The following is a 14,493-nucleotide window of genomic DNA, read 5'->3' as shown; positions in this document are numbered from 1 at the left end:
TCAGGAATGTATCCTGCCTTCTGTTCCTCTGTTGCCTCCCTACCTGTTTCAGCCATTCCACTCCCATTGAATTGTGGCCCGCGCTATCCTCCATGCTTTGGTCATCATACCTATAGTTATCTTTCCTCGGTTATTTGCTGAGCACAATGCACCTAGCACTCTGCTCCTGGGCACGATCAAGATTGGGAAACAAATTAATGGTGTATGAGCTAACTGACTATAAAATAGATATTTTGCAGAAATCGGACATTTTAAAAACTAAGAAAGGGAAATTATACAGTATGAGGAAATGAGTGCTGCTGTTCTTTTTACTGAAGAAATTATGCTAACCATATAGTGTTCATGGTATTAATTCAGAGGCATCTTTTCCCATTAGTGAAAATTGACAGTGTAATTTTTTCGTAGTCCCTTGACCACTTTTGAATCCAGAGATCAGGAAAAGGACCTAACTGCACGGCTTTGCCAAGACTGAAAAGCGTGGGACAGGACTCTTCAGTAAATCCAGGAGTAGTGATTTTCTCATGCCATTCTTTGGCCTGAAAGTCTGAAGATGGTTAGATGAAGAGAAAATTAATGGAAGCATTGAGATTTTGAGGAAATAAGTCACAGATTGTAAATATAATGTAGCTATGTTTGACATATGAATATACAGAGAAGCTCTTCTAGGTATGTTGTACGTGTCATTATAATGAATCACTTGCATATTAGGGAAAATAGATTATCCTTCTGTATTTTCTATTTTATTATACATTGGCTCTCATCACAGATAGATACAAATTTCCTGTCCAATCCAATCTTTATCTCTGTCTGTGAAAGTAATTGGTCTTGTTACAAGAGAGCATTTTGAGTATGACCTCTGTTCAGGAGAGCAAAGATTATGGTGAACATGAATAATGGTTTTGGTCTTCCCGAGGCTGACCTGAAAGAAGTTGCCATCACTTAGTCAAAATCTGATGACAGGTTGTACAGTACAGTATGAGTGTACATGAAATGGAGTGAACGCAAAAGATGTAATGGTGTGGCAGTTCATGGAAGCTGGTCCCATGCTTGTGGCTGATGCAGACAATTAACCTCCTGCAGCCCTCCAACCCTCCAACTTGTAATTGCCAAGACCTGAAGCTGTGGAATTTCACTCCTTAAACCACATATTTATCTCCCATTTCTCAGATGCTAACTTTCAGTCATCTCCCCAAGCATGTGGCTTAGTGTCACATTTTGTCTGATAATGCTTGCAACATTTTAAGATGTTAAAGACACTGCGCAGAAATGCAACTTAATGCAGCTGAGGGCAATATGTAGATAAATATATTGGGGGGGGGGGGGGGGGGGGGGGGGGGGGGGGGGGGAGTTGGGTGACCATGGAACTCTGGAGAAAGGGGACGTAGCAGAATCAACATGGCCTGGAATTTTCTATAGGAATGACTGTGAACTGTCAGTGCTGTCGTAACTCCACTGAAACTGACAGAAATTTCTGAAGCCTGAACATGCGCCTATAGACATTCGGAAATTGCTGTCAGTCAATCTATGCTGCCTAAGACGGTGCACAGTTGAGATCCCCTTAAGATGCAATCAATTAGAGATCATTGAACTGACGACAACTTCATTCTTACATTCGTGGTCTTGCTGTAAAACACCTTGAAATCATTACAGCTTGCTATATGAGGCGTAACTGAGTTTTTAGATGACATCCTAAGTTCACAGTTACTGCTAAATAGCCTCCAGTGCTGGAAGAGTAGGAAACCCATATTATCCGTTATGATAAGGAACCATACATGTAAAAAACATTAAAATTTGTATTTGAAATTTCATCTTTTTCATCCCATGGAAAGTCACAATCGTTTATTTTGCAATCTGTAACACTCAAATTAAAAATGAAGAGTAGTAATACGCTTTCTTGTTTACTATTCATGGGAATACTTCAATGAAATTGGCCGCTTAGCCTGTTTGTTGACATCAATATTGCTGGGCACCTGAAGATCGCCTCAAGCTGGACCTCACCTGCCATTGGAAAGACAGGTTTTGTGCTATAGAAATTTCTGGATCTTTGTGGGTAACATTTTTCAAGGTCAATGGCGAGCGGCTTTGAACACACAAATTAGAATTTGGAGCTGGTCTTTCGCGCCTGCTCCCGCCATTTATTAAGGTCAAAGCAGATCTGATTATCGTCTTAACTCCAGCTACCCATCTGCCCACCATAACCTTTGTCTATCAAAAATCTATCTATTCAGTGGTCCAGCCTCCACTGCTTTCTGGGGAAGAAAATACCACAACTGAACAACCTTGTGAGGAGGGAAAAGAATTCTCCTCCATCTGGGGGCAGCACGGTAGCACACGTGGCTAGCACTGTGGCTTCACAGCGCCAGGGTCCCAGGTTCGATTCCCCGCTGGATCACTGTCTGTGCGGAGTCTGCACATTCTCCCTGTGTCTGCGTGGGTTTCCTCCGGGTGCTCCGGTTTCCTCCAACAGTCCAAAGACGTGCAGGTTGGGTGGATTCATGCTAAATTGCCCTTAGTGTCCAAAAAAGACTAGGAGGGGTTATTGGGTTATGGGAATAGGGTGGAAGTGAGGGCTTAAGTAGGTCGGTGAAGACTCGATGGGCCGAATGGCCTCCTGCACTGTATGTACTACCTCAGTCTTAAATAGACGACCCCTTATTTTTAAACTGTGTACCCCAGTATTAGGGTCCCCCACAAGGGAAACATCCCCTCAACGTCCATCCTATCAAGTCCTCTCAGGGTCTTTATATGCTTCAATAAGATTACCCCCTAGCAATGATTAACGGCCCAACCTGCTCAATTGCCTCACAAGCTAATCCCTTCACACCAGGAATCGGTTCAGTTAATCTTCTCTGAACTGCTTCAGGCTGCTGTGGAAGGTTTGATCACCTGGAATCCATCTGTAGTGGCGGGATTTGAACCTGGGTCCCCAGAGCATTACTCTGGGTGTCTGGTTTTCTAGTCCAGTGACAATAGCACTGCGTCTCCGCCTTCTCTTGACCAGCTATATAAATACCGTGGTTACAAGAGCTGGTTAAAGGCTGAGAATTCTATAATAAAATCGAAGCTCACCATCTTTGTTTCTGTTTGGTGTGACATGTTTATCTTTAAATGATGAATGCTCAGTACTTTCTCAGAAGAGCAGGGGCTGACTAGTAAAAGTCATGGAGATCAGTGATATGATGAATCAAAATGAATGCAATAATTAAAAGCTGGAGGGAATTTTAAAGGCTGAAATAATCCATAAGTTTTTCAAATTCCATTCCTTATGTTAACAATATTCACTTTAAGCAGCAACACATCTTACGTGCATTAATTAGCTTTGTTGAAGACAGTTGTGGGGAGGCGGTGGCATAGTGGTATTGTCACTGGACTAGTAAATCAGAGACCCAGGATATTGCTCTGGGGACCCAGGTTCAAATCCTGCTGCTGTAGATGGTGAAATTTTGAATTTAATAATAATCTCGAAGGAAATCAGCCATTCTTGCCTGGTCTGGCCTACATGTGACTGCAGACTCACAGCAATGTGGTTGACTCTGAACTGCCCCATAGGTGTGGGCGGCACAGTGGGTAGCACTGTTGTTTCACAGCACCAGGGTTCCAGGTTCGATTCCTGGCTTGGGTCACTGTCTGTGGAGTTGGCAGGTCCGCCACATGTCTACGTGGGTTTCCTCCGGGTGCTCCGGTTTCCTCCCACAAGTCCCAAAAGGCGAGCTGTTCAGTAATTTGGACATCCTGAATTCTCCCTCTGTGTACCCGAACAGGTGCAGGAATATGGCGACATAGGGCTTTTCATAGTAACTTCATTGCAGAGTTAATGTAAGCCTACTTGTGACAATAAAGCCTACTTATTAAGGGCAATTAGGGATGGGCAATAAATCCTGGCATTTATTAAAAGCCTGCGATGCCCACATCCCATGAACAAAGACAGTCACATCTGCAGTTTGCCAGCAGTTTGATCACCTGGAATCCTTGTTGCTATTTCGGTTAAGCAGACTAGAGCTACATGCAGCACCAGGGTCCCATCCTTTAAGTTCCTCATTAGGTGCCATAATAATATGTCACCAGAAGAGCTGCAAGGAGAAGCATTGATCTGACCCAGGAGGTTGCCACCAGTGAGACAAATGGACTGGCATATCTGTGGGCAAGTTACATATTTCCCACAGCTTTGGACATGCTAGGATCAGTAGGTGAAGTTAATTCTGTTACTGTTTTTGTGTCTGATTCTGTCTCTTTAGGCAATAACATGGGATAGGGTTACGATTGCCATTGATGCTCTACCTGTCCTGGAGTCTGGCAGAGGAAGGTGGGCACAACTGGACAAGAGGCACGTTAGTGCATCAATCTATTCATAAAACTGCAGCCATCTTCATCTGTCCAGAAACACCATTACAACACGCAGTTGCTTCTGAAAATGACACCAGGAGTTTTATTTTTATCTCCACTATATCCAGGCATTAATTCCATGTGTTGATGACTGTGTGTAAAAAATCATTACCACATTCTGCCTTTTACTAACTTTAATCTCCTTATCCAGGCCTTGCAGATTAATTTGAAGAATTAATCAAGATTTGTCTCAGTTATCCTGTATGTGTCCTATAAGGACACTTCCCAGATACTTCCTTTCAAAGTTTTAGAAAAACCCAGGCCAGGATTTTCCAGCCCCGTCGTGATGGGACCCGCTGCAGGAGAATTGACGGCCCAACCAAACGTCCATTAACAAAGAACAGTACAGCACAGGAACAGGCCCTTCGGTTCTCCAAACCTGTACCGCTCATGGTACCAACCTTTGCCATAACCCTCAGCACTTCCTTGTGCTGTATCCCTCTAAACCTATCTTTTCCATGTGTTTGTCAAGATGCCTTTTGAACACTGCTAATGTATCTGCTTACACAACCTCCCCTGGCAACGCGTTCCAGGCACTCAACACCCTCTGCGTAAAAAAAACTGCCTCCCACATCTCCTCTAAACCTTGCCTCATGGACCTTAAACCTATGCCCTGGTGACTGACCCCTCCACCCTGAGAAAGAGTGCCTGCCCATCTACTCTATCCATGTCCCTCATCATCTTGGAGACCTCTATCAGGTCACCTCTCAAACTCCGTCGTTCTAATGAAAACAGTCCGAGTCTATTCAGCCTCTCCCCATAGCTAACACCCTCCAGACCAGGCAACATCCTGGTAAACCTCCTCTGCATCTTCTCCAAAGCCTCCACATCCTTCTGGTAGTGTGGCGACCAGAATTGATGTGGCCTTACCAAGGTTCTGTACAACTGTAGCATGACCTGCCAGTTTTTAGCTTTTGTCGGGACTAGATGACCAGAGTGGTGGGCGGGGTTGGAAAATCCCACCGCCCAAATTTAAGAATATGCCTGAACTTTTATATCAGCCCTACGATCCAGCAGAGGGCAGCAGAGCAGAGCTACTGATCAGCTGTTCTGGGGAAATTTGCATACGTGCAGTGCGGTCAGCCTAATTTGAAGGTGGTTTGTGGAGGGGCTGTTGTCAAGTGACAGTTAAACCCGAAACACTTTGTCAGTGTTTCCCACCCTACCTCCTCCTCTAACCAAACACCCCCCCCCCCCCCCACCCCACGGTCGTTGGGAAGCGGGAGCAGGGGCCTGTCCTGAAGGTGAGGGAGTGCCTTTAAATTTGCTTACCTTTCAGCGGGAGCAGGGTTTGAGGGAATATCAGGTAAGCTGTTCCTTTATTTTTCTTTTTCTTGTTTTTTTTTAATCTAGAGGTGATGTCAGGGAAGGCAGTACAATGCTCCTCCTGCAGAATGTTTGAGGTGAGGGACACCGCCAGTGTCCCTGCTGATTTCATCTGTGGGAAGTGCACCCAACTCCAGCTCCTCAAAAACTGTGTTAGGGACCTGGAGCTTGAGCTGGATGAACTTCGGATCATTCGGGAGGCAGAGGGGGTCATAGATAGGAGCTTCAGGGAAGTAGTTACACCAAAGACTGGAGATAGATGGGTAACTGTAAGAGGGACTGGGAAGAAGCAGTCAGTGCAGGGACCCCCTGCGGTCGTTCCCCTGAGTAACAAGTATACCGTTTTGGATACTTGTGGGGGGGGCGACTTACCAGGGGTAAGCCATGGGGTACGGGCCTCTGGCACGGGGTCTGTCCCTGTTGCTCAGAAGGGAAGGGGGGAAAGGAGTAGAACATTAGTAATTGGGGACTCAATAGTCAGGGGAACAGATAGGAGATTTTGTGGGAGCGAGAGAGACTCACGTTTGGTATGTTGCCTCCCAGGTGCAAGGGTACGTGATATCTCGGATCGTGTTTTCCGGGTCCTTAAGGGGGAGGGGGAGCAGCCCCAAATCGTAGTCCCAAGTCGTAGTCCACATTGGCACTAACGACAGAGGTAGGAAAGGGGACAAGGATGTCAGGCAGGCCTTTAGGGAGCTAGGATGGAAGCTCAGAGCGAGAACAAACAGAGTTCTTATCTCTGGGTTGTTGCCCGTGCCACGTGATAGTGAGATGAGGAATAGGGAGAGAGAGCAATTAAACACGTGGCTACAGGGATGGTGCAGGCGGGGGGGATTCAGATTTCTGGATAACTGGGGCTCTTTCTGGGGAAGGTGGGACCTCTATAGACAGGATGGTCTACATCTGAACCTGAGGGGCACCAATATCCTGGGGGGGAGATTTGTTAGTGCTCTTTGGGGGGGTTTAAACTAATTCAGCAGTGGCATGGGAATCTGGATTGTAGTTTGGGGTACAGGAGATTGAGAGTATAGAGGTCAGGAGCACAGATTTGACTTCGCAGGAGTGTGCCAGTGTTCAGGTAGGTGGTTTGAAGTGTGTCTACTTCAATGCCAGGAATATACAAAATAAGGTAGGGGAACTGGCAGCATGGGTTGGTACCTGGGACTTTGATGATGTGGCCATTTCAGAGACATGGATAGAGCAGGGACAGGAATGGTTGTTGCAGGTTCCGGGGTTTAGATGTTTTAGTAAGCTCAGAGAAGGGGGCAAAAGAGGGGGAGGTGTGGCGCTGCTAGTCAAGGACAGTATTACGGTGGCGGAAAGGATGCTAGATGGTGACTCTTCTTCCGAGGTAGTATGGGCTGAGGTTAGAAACAGGAAAGGAGAGGTCACCCTGTTGGGAGTTTTCTATAGGCCACCTAATAGTTCTAGGGATGTAGAGGAAAGGATGGCGAAGATGATTCTGGAAAAGAGCGAAAGTAACAGGGTAGTTGTTATGGGAGACTTTAACTTTCCAAATATTGACTGGAAAAGATATGGTTCGAGTACATTAGATGGGTCGTTCTTTGTACAATGTGTGCAGGAGGGTTTCCTGACACAATATGTTGACAGGCCAACAAGAGGCGAGGCCACATTGGATTTGGTTTTGGGTAATGAACCAGGCCAGGTGTTAGATCTGGAGGTAGGTGAACACTTTGGAGACAGTGACCACAATTCGGTGACCTTTACGTTAGTGATGGAAAGGGATAAGTATACCCCGCAGGGCAAGAGTTATAGCTGGGGGAAGGGCAATTATGATGCCATTAGACATGACTTAGGATGTGTAGGTTGGAGAAGTAGGCTGCAAGGGTTGGGCACATTGGATATGTGGAGCTTGTTCAAGGAACAGCTATTGCATGTTCTTGATAAGTACGTACCAGTCAGGCAGGGAGGAAGGGGTCGAGCAAGGGAACCGTGGTTTACCAAAGAAGTGGAATCTCTTGTTAAGAGGAAGAAGGAGGCCTATGTGAAGATGAGGTGTGAAGTTTCAGTTGGGGCGCTTGATAGTTACAAGGAAGCGAGGAAGGATCTAAAGAGAGAGCTGAGACGAGCAAGGAGGGGACATGAGAAGTCTTTGGCAGGTAGGATCATGGAAAACCCAAAAGCTTTCTATAGGTATGTCAGGAATAAAAGAATGACTAGGGTAAGAGTAGGGCCAGTCAAGGACAGTGGTGGGAAGTTGTGTGTGGAGGCTGAGGAGATAAGCGAGATACTAAATGAATACTTTTCGTCAGTATTCACTCAGGAAAAAGATAATGTTGTGGAGGAGAATGCTGAGACCCAGGCTATTAGAATAGATGGCATTGAGGTGCGTAGGGAAGAAGTGTTGGCAATTCTGGACAAGGTGAAAATAGATAAGTCCCCGGGGCCTGATGGGATTTATCCTAGGATTCTCTGGGAAGCCAGGGAAGAGATTGCTGAACCTTTGGCTTTGATTTTTATGTCATCATTGGCTACAGGAATAGTGCCAGAGGACTGGAGGATAGCAAATGTGGTCCCTTTGTTCAAGAAGGGGAGTAGAGATAACCCCGGTAACTATAGGCCGGTGAGCCTCACGTCTGTTGTGGGTAAAGTCTTGGAGAGGATTATAAGAGATACGATTTATAATCATCTAGATAGGAATAATATGATTAGGGATAGTCAGCATGGTTTTGTGAAGGGTAGGTCATGCCTCACAAACCTTATCGAGTTCTTTGAGAAGGTGACTGAACAGGTAGACGAGGGTAGAGCAGTTGATGTGGTGTATATGGATTTCAGTAAAGCGTTTGATAAGGTTCCCCACGGTCGTCTATTGCAGAAAATACGGAGACTGGGGATTGAGGGTGATTTAGAGATGTGGATCAGAAATTGGCTAGTTGAAAGAAGACAGAGGGTGGTGGTTGATGGCAAATGTTCAGAATGGAGTTCAGTTACGAGTGGCGTACCACAAGGATCTGTTCTGGGGCCGTTGCTGTTTGTCATTTTTATAAATGACCTAGAGGAGGGCGCAGAAGGATGGGTGAGTAAATTTGCAGACGACACAAAAGTCGGTGGAGTTGTAGACAGTGCGGAAGGATGTTGCAGGTTACAGAGGGACATAGATAAGCTGCAGAGCTGGGCTGAGAGGTGGCAAATGGAGTTTAATGTGGAGAAGTGTGAGGTGATTCACTTTGGAAAGAATAACAGAAATGCGGAATATTTGGCTAATGGTAAAATTCTTGGTAGTGTGGATGAGCAGAGGGATCTCGGTGTCCATGTACATAGATCCCTGAAAGTTGCCACCCAGGTTGATAGGGTTGTGAAGAAGGCCTATGGTGTGTTGGCCTTTATTGGTAGAGGGATTGAGTTCCGGAGCCATGAGGTCATGTTGCAGTTGTACAAAACTCTAGTACGGCCACATTTGGAGTATTGCGTACAGTTCTGGTCGCCTCATTATAGGAAGGACGTGGAAGCTTTGGAACGGGTGCAGAGGAGATTTACCAGGATGTTGCCTGGTATGGAGGGAAAATCTTATGAGGAAAGGCTGATGGACTTGAGGTTGTTTTCGTTAGAGAGAAGAAGGTTAAGAGGTGACTTAATAGAGGCATACAAAATGATCAGAGGGTTAGATAGGGTGGACAGCGAGAGCCTTCTCCCGCGGATGGAGGTGGCTAGCACGAGGGGACATAGCCTTAAATTGAGGGGTAATAGATATAGGACAGAGGTCAGAGGTGGGTTTTTTACGCAAAGAGTGGTGAGGCCGTGGAATGCCCTACCTGCAACAGTAGTGAACACGCCAACATTGAGGGCATTTAAAAATTTATTGAATAAGCATATGGATGATAAGGGCATAGTGTAGGTTAGATGGCCTTTAGATTTTTTCCATGTCAGTGCAACATCGAGGGCCGAAGGGCCTGTACTGCGCTGTATCGTTCTATGTTCTATGTAAATAGAAGTCGGATCTCAATTTTACTGCCGTTCTTGTACATGGATACTACACTGACCTCTTTCCAATGTATTGGTACCTCACCTGGTAAAGCCCTCACAAATCTTCTCCCTGGTATCACGCAGCATTCATAAATCCATCTGCCAGTATGATATTAGGGAATGAATTCTCCGCTTTGCAGGAAACACAAACCATGATTGGGTGGAGAATCCCAGGTACTCCTAAAATCGAGATTTGCATCTGCCGCTGACGATCTGATGCAATGCTCCAAGTCCCTCGCTGGTGACGATATTGATGTTTGTGCCCTGTGCTGGCGGATCCATGCAAAACCATCATTTGCATGGATATCAATGTCATTAGCATCTTGGACACAGTATGCTCCACCCTTCATAGAATTGATAGTATCATTGAATTTACAGTGCAGAAGGTCATTCGGCCCATCGAGTCTGCACTGGCTCTTGGAAAGAGCACTCTACCCAAGGTCAACACCACCCTATCCCCATAACCCCGTAACCCCACTCAACACCAAGGGCAATTTTGGACAGTAAGGGCAATTTATCATGGCCAAGCCACCTAACCTGCACATCTTTGGACTGTGGGAGGAAACCGGAGCACCCGGAGGAATCCCACGCACACAGGGAAGGATGTGCTGACTCCGCACAGACTCATGACGGAGGTCTTGTGCGTGCGATTTAGTGTAAGTATTGACAAGCGAGGCCTGGGTGCCATGGCTGCGGAGGGAGAGCAGGAGGCTAAAAAGTCACTGAAAAAACCCTCCAGTTGGCTTGCTAGGGGGCTACCTAGGCATGGGAACAACTTGATGCCAAGTCCTTGTCCAAGGCATGTCCCACTCTGGGTCGGTTTGGCCTGACTCTGACCACCTTTGCAGCAATCCTTTGGTGCTCCTTACAGGCCCCAGCTGCTCACACTGTTGAGTGCTGCCTTTGAATGCTCAGGGAGCCTCCGGTGATCTGGGAGCCCTCTGGACATCCTCACACCCCAGCTGTTTCATCCATGCGATGGGGGCGGCCAAACTCAATCAGGGGCCCACAGGTGTTGCCACTCTGAAGTGCTGCCACACTGCAGAGGAAGCTGGGAATCAGCAGAGCTCACTCCAACCAGAGGACCACCTGCACCATGGCCCTTGGAGCCCACCCTAGTTCTCTGCCCCTCTCGAAGCAGAGGACTTATTAGTGATCCTCACCCTGGTGAGGCTGGCAGCGCTGACTGCCACAGCCACCACCTCCCAAGTATTGTTCAGGAGGGCAGGCTTTAGTCTGCAGCCCACCCAGGTGAAGAGAATGTCTCTTCGCCCCTCACCGGCATGGAGCTGTGGGTCAACCCAGAATCCAAATACGTGGGTCAGGTCTTCTCTGATTCAACTTGGTGACTACAGTGAGTATTTCCCAAGTTAAAAACAGCTCCAGCTGACAAGCTCTTCAATGCTAATTCCATCCCCAGCGGTTAGAATGCCCGCTGGGCCGCGAATTGCTCTTCATTCACGTCAGCAGAGTGCTCGTTTATTTGCATGTCCTGACTCGCTTTTTGAATTGTCCCCCAACTGGAACACAAATCGCTCGCTATTCAGTCCCGGCAGCATCAAATAGGGCACGATTCACCAATTTGAAAGGGTTCGAAACGAGCTTGAGGTTCCCCCACTCATAGACAATGCCACCACCCACTTGTAGACATGGGCATTTACACCCCCCCCCCCCCCCGGCAAAATGAGGACGGGGTCGCTGAGGAAACCCCCCACTCCCTCCATCCAACCTTCATGAAGCCCCCCCCTCCCCCTGCATACCCTGCCTTTCTTGGGCATGGCCCCCCTCAAGCCTCGACCCTGGGAATTGTCAGCCTGGTGCCTGGGCAGAGCCAGTGTAGTGCTCTGCCCTTGACCACCCAAGGGGCTCCAATTCCCTGTGAAACTCCCGGATTGGCTATCATGCCTGGTCTCCACTTGTGGAGAGACCAGTACTAATCGAACGCCCGGGTATGACCTTGCTGGTGCGACCGGTGACTCCCGGGCACCAAGAGAATGTGGCCTACACATATTTAAATCAGCTTACTGTCTCATTTAAATAAGATTATCTGGATCATACCCAGCGAAGGCGCGATTGAGACCGCACCGGGTCACTATCGTGAGGTTTCACGCATGTGCGTAGCCCGATTTGAGCCTCTCCCGTGATGCACCACGTGCACCTGGGTCAACGCCAGGCACAACCTGGAAGTAGAATTTGTGCCCTTAGTCTCCCAAATGGACAATCCTGCCCTAACTTAGAGCATGTTTAAACTGGCTCAGAAACCCATCTCGTTTAACACGCATTCACTGATTTTTATTTTTATCTGGTTACTGGTTGGGAAGGGTATGTTACTCCTACCTTCCCTTGTGAATATTTAAAGGAAGTGATCATTCAGAGTTGCACATGTTCACATTCAAGTTTGATTCCACTTGCATGTTTTATGATTTTACTTCTTCTCTGACTGTTATCTTGCTGTAATAGTGAAATAATTCTTTACCATCCTGCTTGGATTTTACTGTTGTGTCTCTTTTGAATCTCTGATCACCATTTTCTTGCGTTCACCCAGTGAAACCTTTCCTCATTCTCCCCGCAGGATTTGTAGAGGTATATTTTTTTGCATTTTAGTTTGTGTTAATCGTGACCATCATCTATTTACATGTGTATCTGTTTCCCCGGCTAATGGTCTTTCTTCAACTTACCTCTACAACCTTTCACAAACAACAACAGTTAATCCATAATTTGTGAGCCATTTCTACTCTATACCATGTTCCATTACCCATCCTACTCCCAATCTCCATTGGTTCCCGGTCCCTTCAGTGTATGCACTTCAAAGTATTTGCTTTAAAATCCCTCTTTATTTGGTTAATCTTTCCCAAGCATTTTTTCCCACAGTGGTTAGCATGGCAGTCCCACAGCTTCAGGGACCCGGGTTCAATTCCTGCCTTGGATCACTGTCTAGTGTGGAGTTTGCACATTCTCCTCCTGTGTCTGTGTGGGTTTCCTCCGGGTGCTCCAGTTTCCTCCACAGTCCAAAAATGTGCAGGTTAGATGGATTGGCCAGGCTAAATTGTCCAAAGATTAGATATCATAGATATCATAGAATTTACAGTGCAGAAGGAGGCCATTCGGCCCATCGAGTCTGCACCGGCTCTTGGAAAGAGCACCCTACCCAAGGTCAACACCTCCACCTTATCCCCATAACCCAGTAACCCCACCCAACACTAAGGGCAATTTTGGACACTAAGGGCAATTTATCATGGCCAATCCACCTAACCTGCACATCTTTGGACTGTGGGAGGAAACCGGAGCACCCGTAAGAAACCCACGCACACACTGGGAGGATGTGCAGACTCCACACAGACAGTGACCCAAGCCGGAATCGAACCTGGGACCCTGGAGCTGTGAAGCAATTGTGCTATCCACAAGGCTACCGTGTTGCCCTTAGAGTTAGGTGCCCTTAGGTGGGGTTACAGGGATAGGGTGGGGGATTGGGTCTTTTGGGGGTTCTGTGCAGACTCGATGGGCCAAATGGCCTCCTTCTGCACTGTAGGGACTGTATGAATCTATGATTGTTCTTGCTGAAAACCTCATTTCTTCCAATTCTTTTCTATTCCAACCTTAACTCTGTTATTCCACAATTGGAGGTACTAGTTGGAGGTCAGTCATTTAGCCATTCCACCTCTGACTGTTGGAGGATTTCACTCATGATTTCTGTACTACTTCTGTGCTCAATTTGAAAGCATCTTTAAAAATTGTGACCTCTGTCTGTGTGGAGTTTGCACATTTACACTGTTTCTGCGTCGATCTCACTCCCCCGAACCCAAAGATGTGCAGGGTAGGTAGATTGGCCATGCTAAATTGCCTCTTAATTGGAGAAAATATGATTGGGTACTCTAATTTTTTTTAAACTGTGATCTTAATCTGTGTTCGGCTTTGCCACTTTCTAACTGATTTCTGACTCCATTGCAGTGGAGCCTTGTTTGAGTAAAATGCAAGTTACGTTTAATACTCTTGCAAATGTTTTTCAGGCAGACCCTAGATTTTCGGGTATCGGTGAACTCTCTGCTAGCGGATGACTGTTTAAAATCGGGATCAAATGTCCAGAGTCGAGCAAAGACATTGTCTGAACAGGTATCAAGTTAGACATGTTCTTGTGTTGGGAGGATGGAGGAGAGAAGAGGGTGCTGGGTTATGATTGAGTTTGACTCTGCATCCAAGTGCACAACATTGGTTAAGCACAGTGAATATTGGCGAATCGCATCAGATGGAATTTTGGTTTGAACGGGAGGAAAATCAGGCGGGTTCTTTTTACAAGTAGAGGGTTCTAATTTGTAAGGTTTTCCAATTCTCATTGCAGCCAAGCCATCTGGTGTACTTGGGTGGAGACCCCTTGAATCTTATCCCTGCAGGTAAAAGAAGAGAGAATGTAGTCTCAGCACTGCATGTATATTTGAAATATGTGCTTCTCATTACCAAATGTGTCAGTCAGCAAAAATGTCTCAGGTTCCGCGGTTCCAGTTTGGTACCATCCGTGGCAGGGCATAAACACTTGCGTTGGCTGGAACATGGTCCTGAAAAAAATAGACTAAATATCATTCGTGCCATTTTACCACTTTTCCAGAGTGTTTGTTCAGCTCTTCTGCCTTCCACCCACTAAAGTTACGGTGGGCATGCCGCAAAATTCACTCCTATTTTCGGACACAGAGCAAAAGGGAGGCAGTGGTGCAGTGGCATTGTCACTGGACTAGTAATTCAGACACCCAGAATAATTTGAATTCCATTAAAAAAAAATATGGAATTTAAAATCAAACGATGACCATG

At 46.6% G+C, this 14,493-nt stretch overlaps 1 protein-coding gene across 1 annotated transcript in view; it reads left to right on the top strand.

The window, feature by feature from the left end:
* Window positions 1-14,493, top strand: part of rars2 (arginyl-tRNA synthetase 2, mitochondrial) — a 116,569-nt gene that overhangs the window by 5,453 nt on the left and 96,623 nt on the right. The window contains exon 3 of the mRNA XM_038799331.1: window positions 13,701-13,803. Within this exon, the coding sequence (XP_038655259.1) occupies window positions 13,701-13,803 (103 nt within the window). The remainder of the gene's footprint in view (window positions 1-13,700; window positions 13,804-14,493) is intronic.

The sequence above is a fragment of the Scyliorhinus canicula genome, chromosome 6 (genome assembly GCF_902713615.1).
Source record: "Scyliorhinus canicula chromosome 6, sScyCan1.1, whole genome shotgun sequence".
In the NCBI taxonomy this organism is placed as follows: domain Eukaryota; kingdom Metazoa; phylum Chordata; class Chondrichthyes; order Carcharhiniformes; family Scyliorhinidae; genus Scyliorhinus; species Scyliorhinus canicula.
The sequence above is the reverse complement of the archived record's forward strand: the minus strand, read 5'-3'. Positions and strand labels throughout refer to the sequence as shown.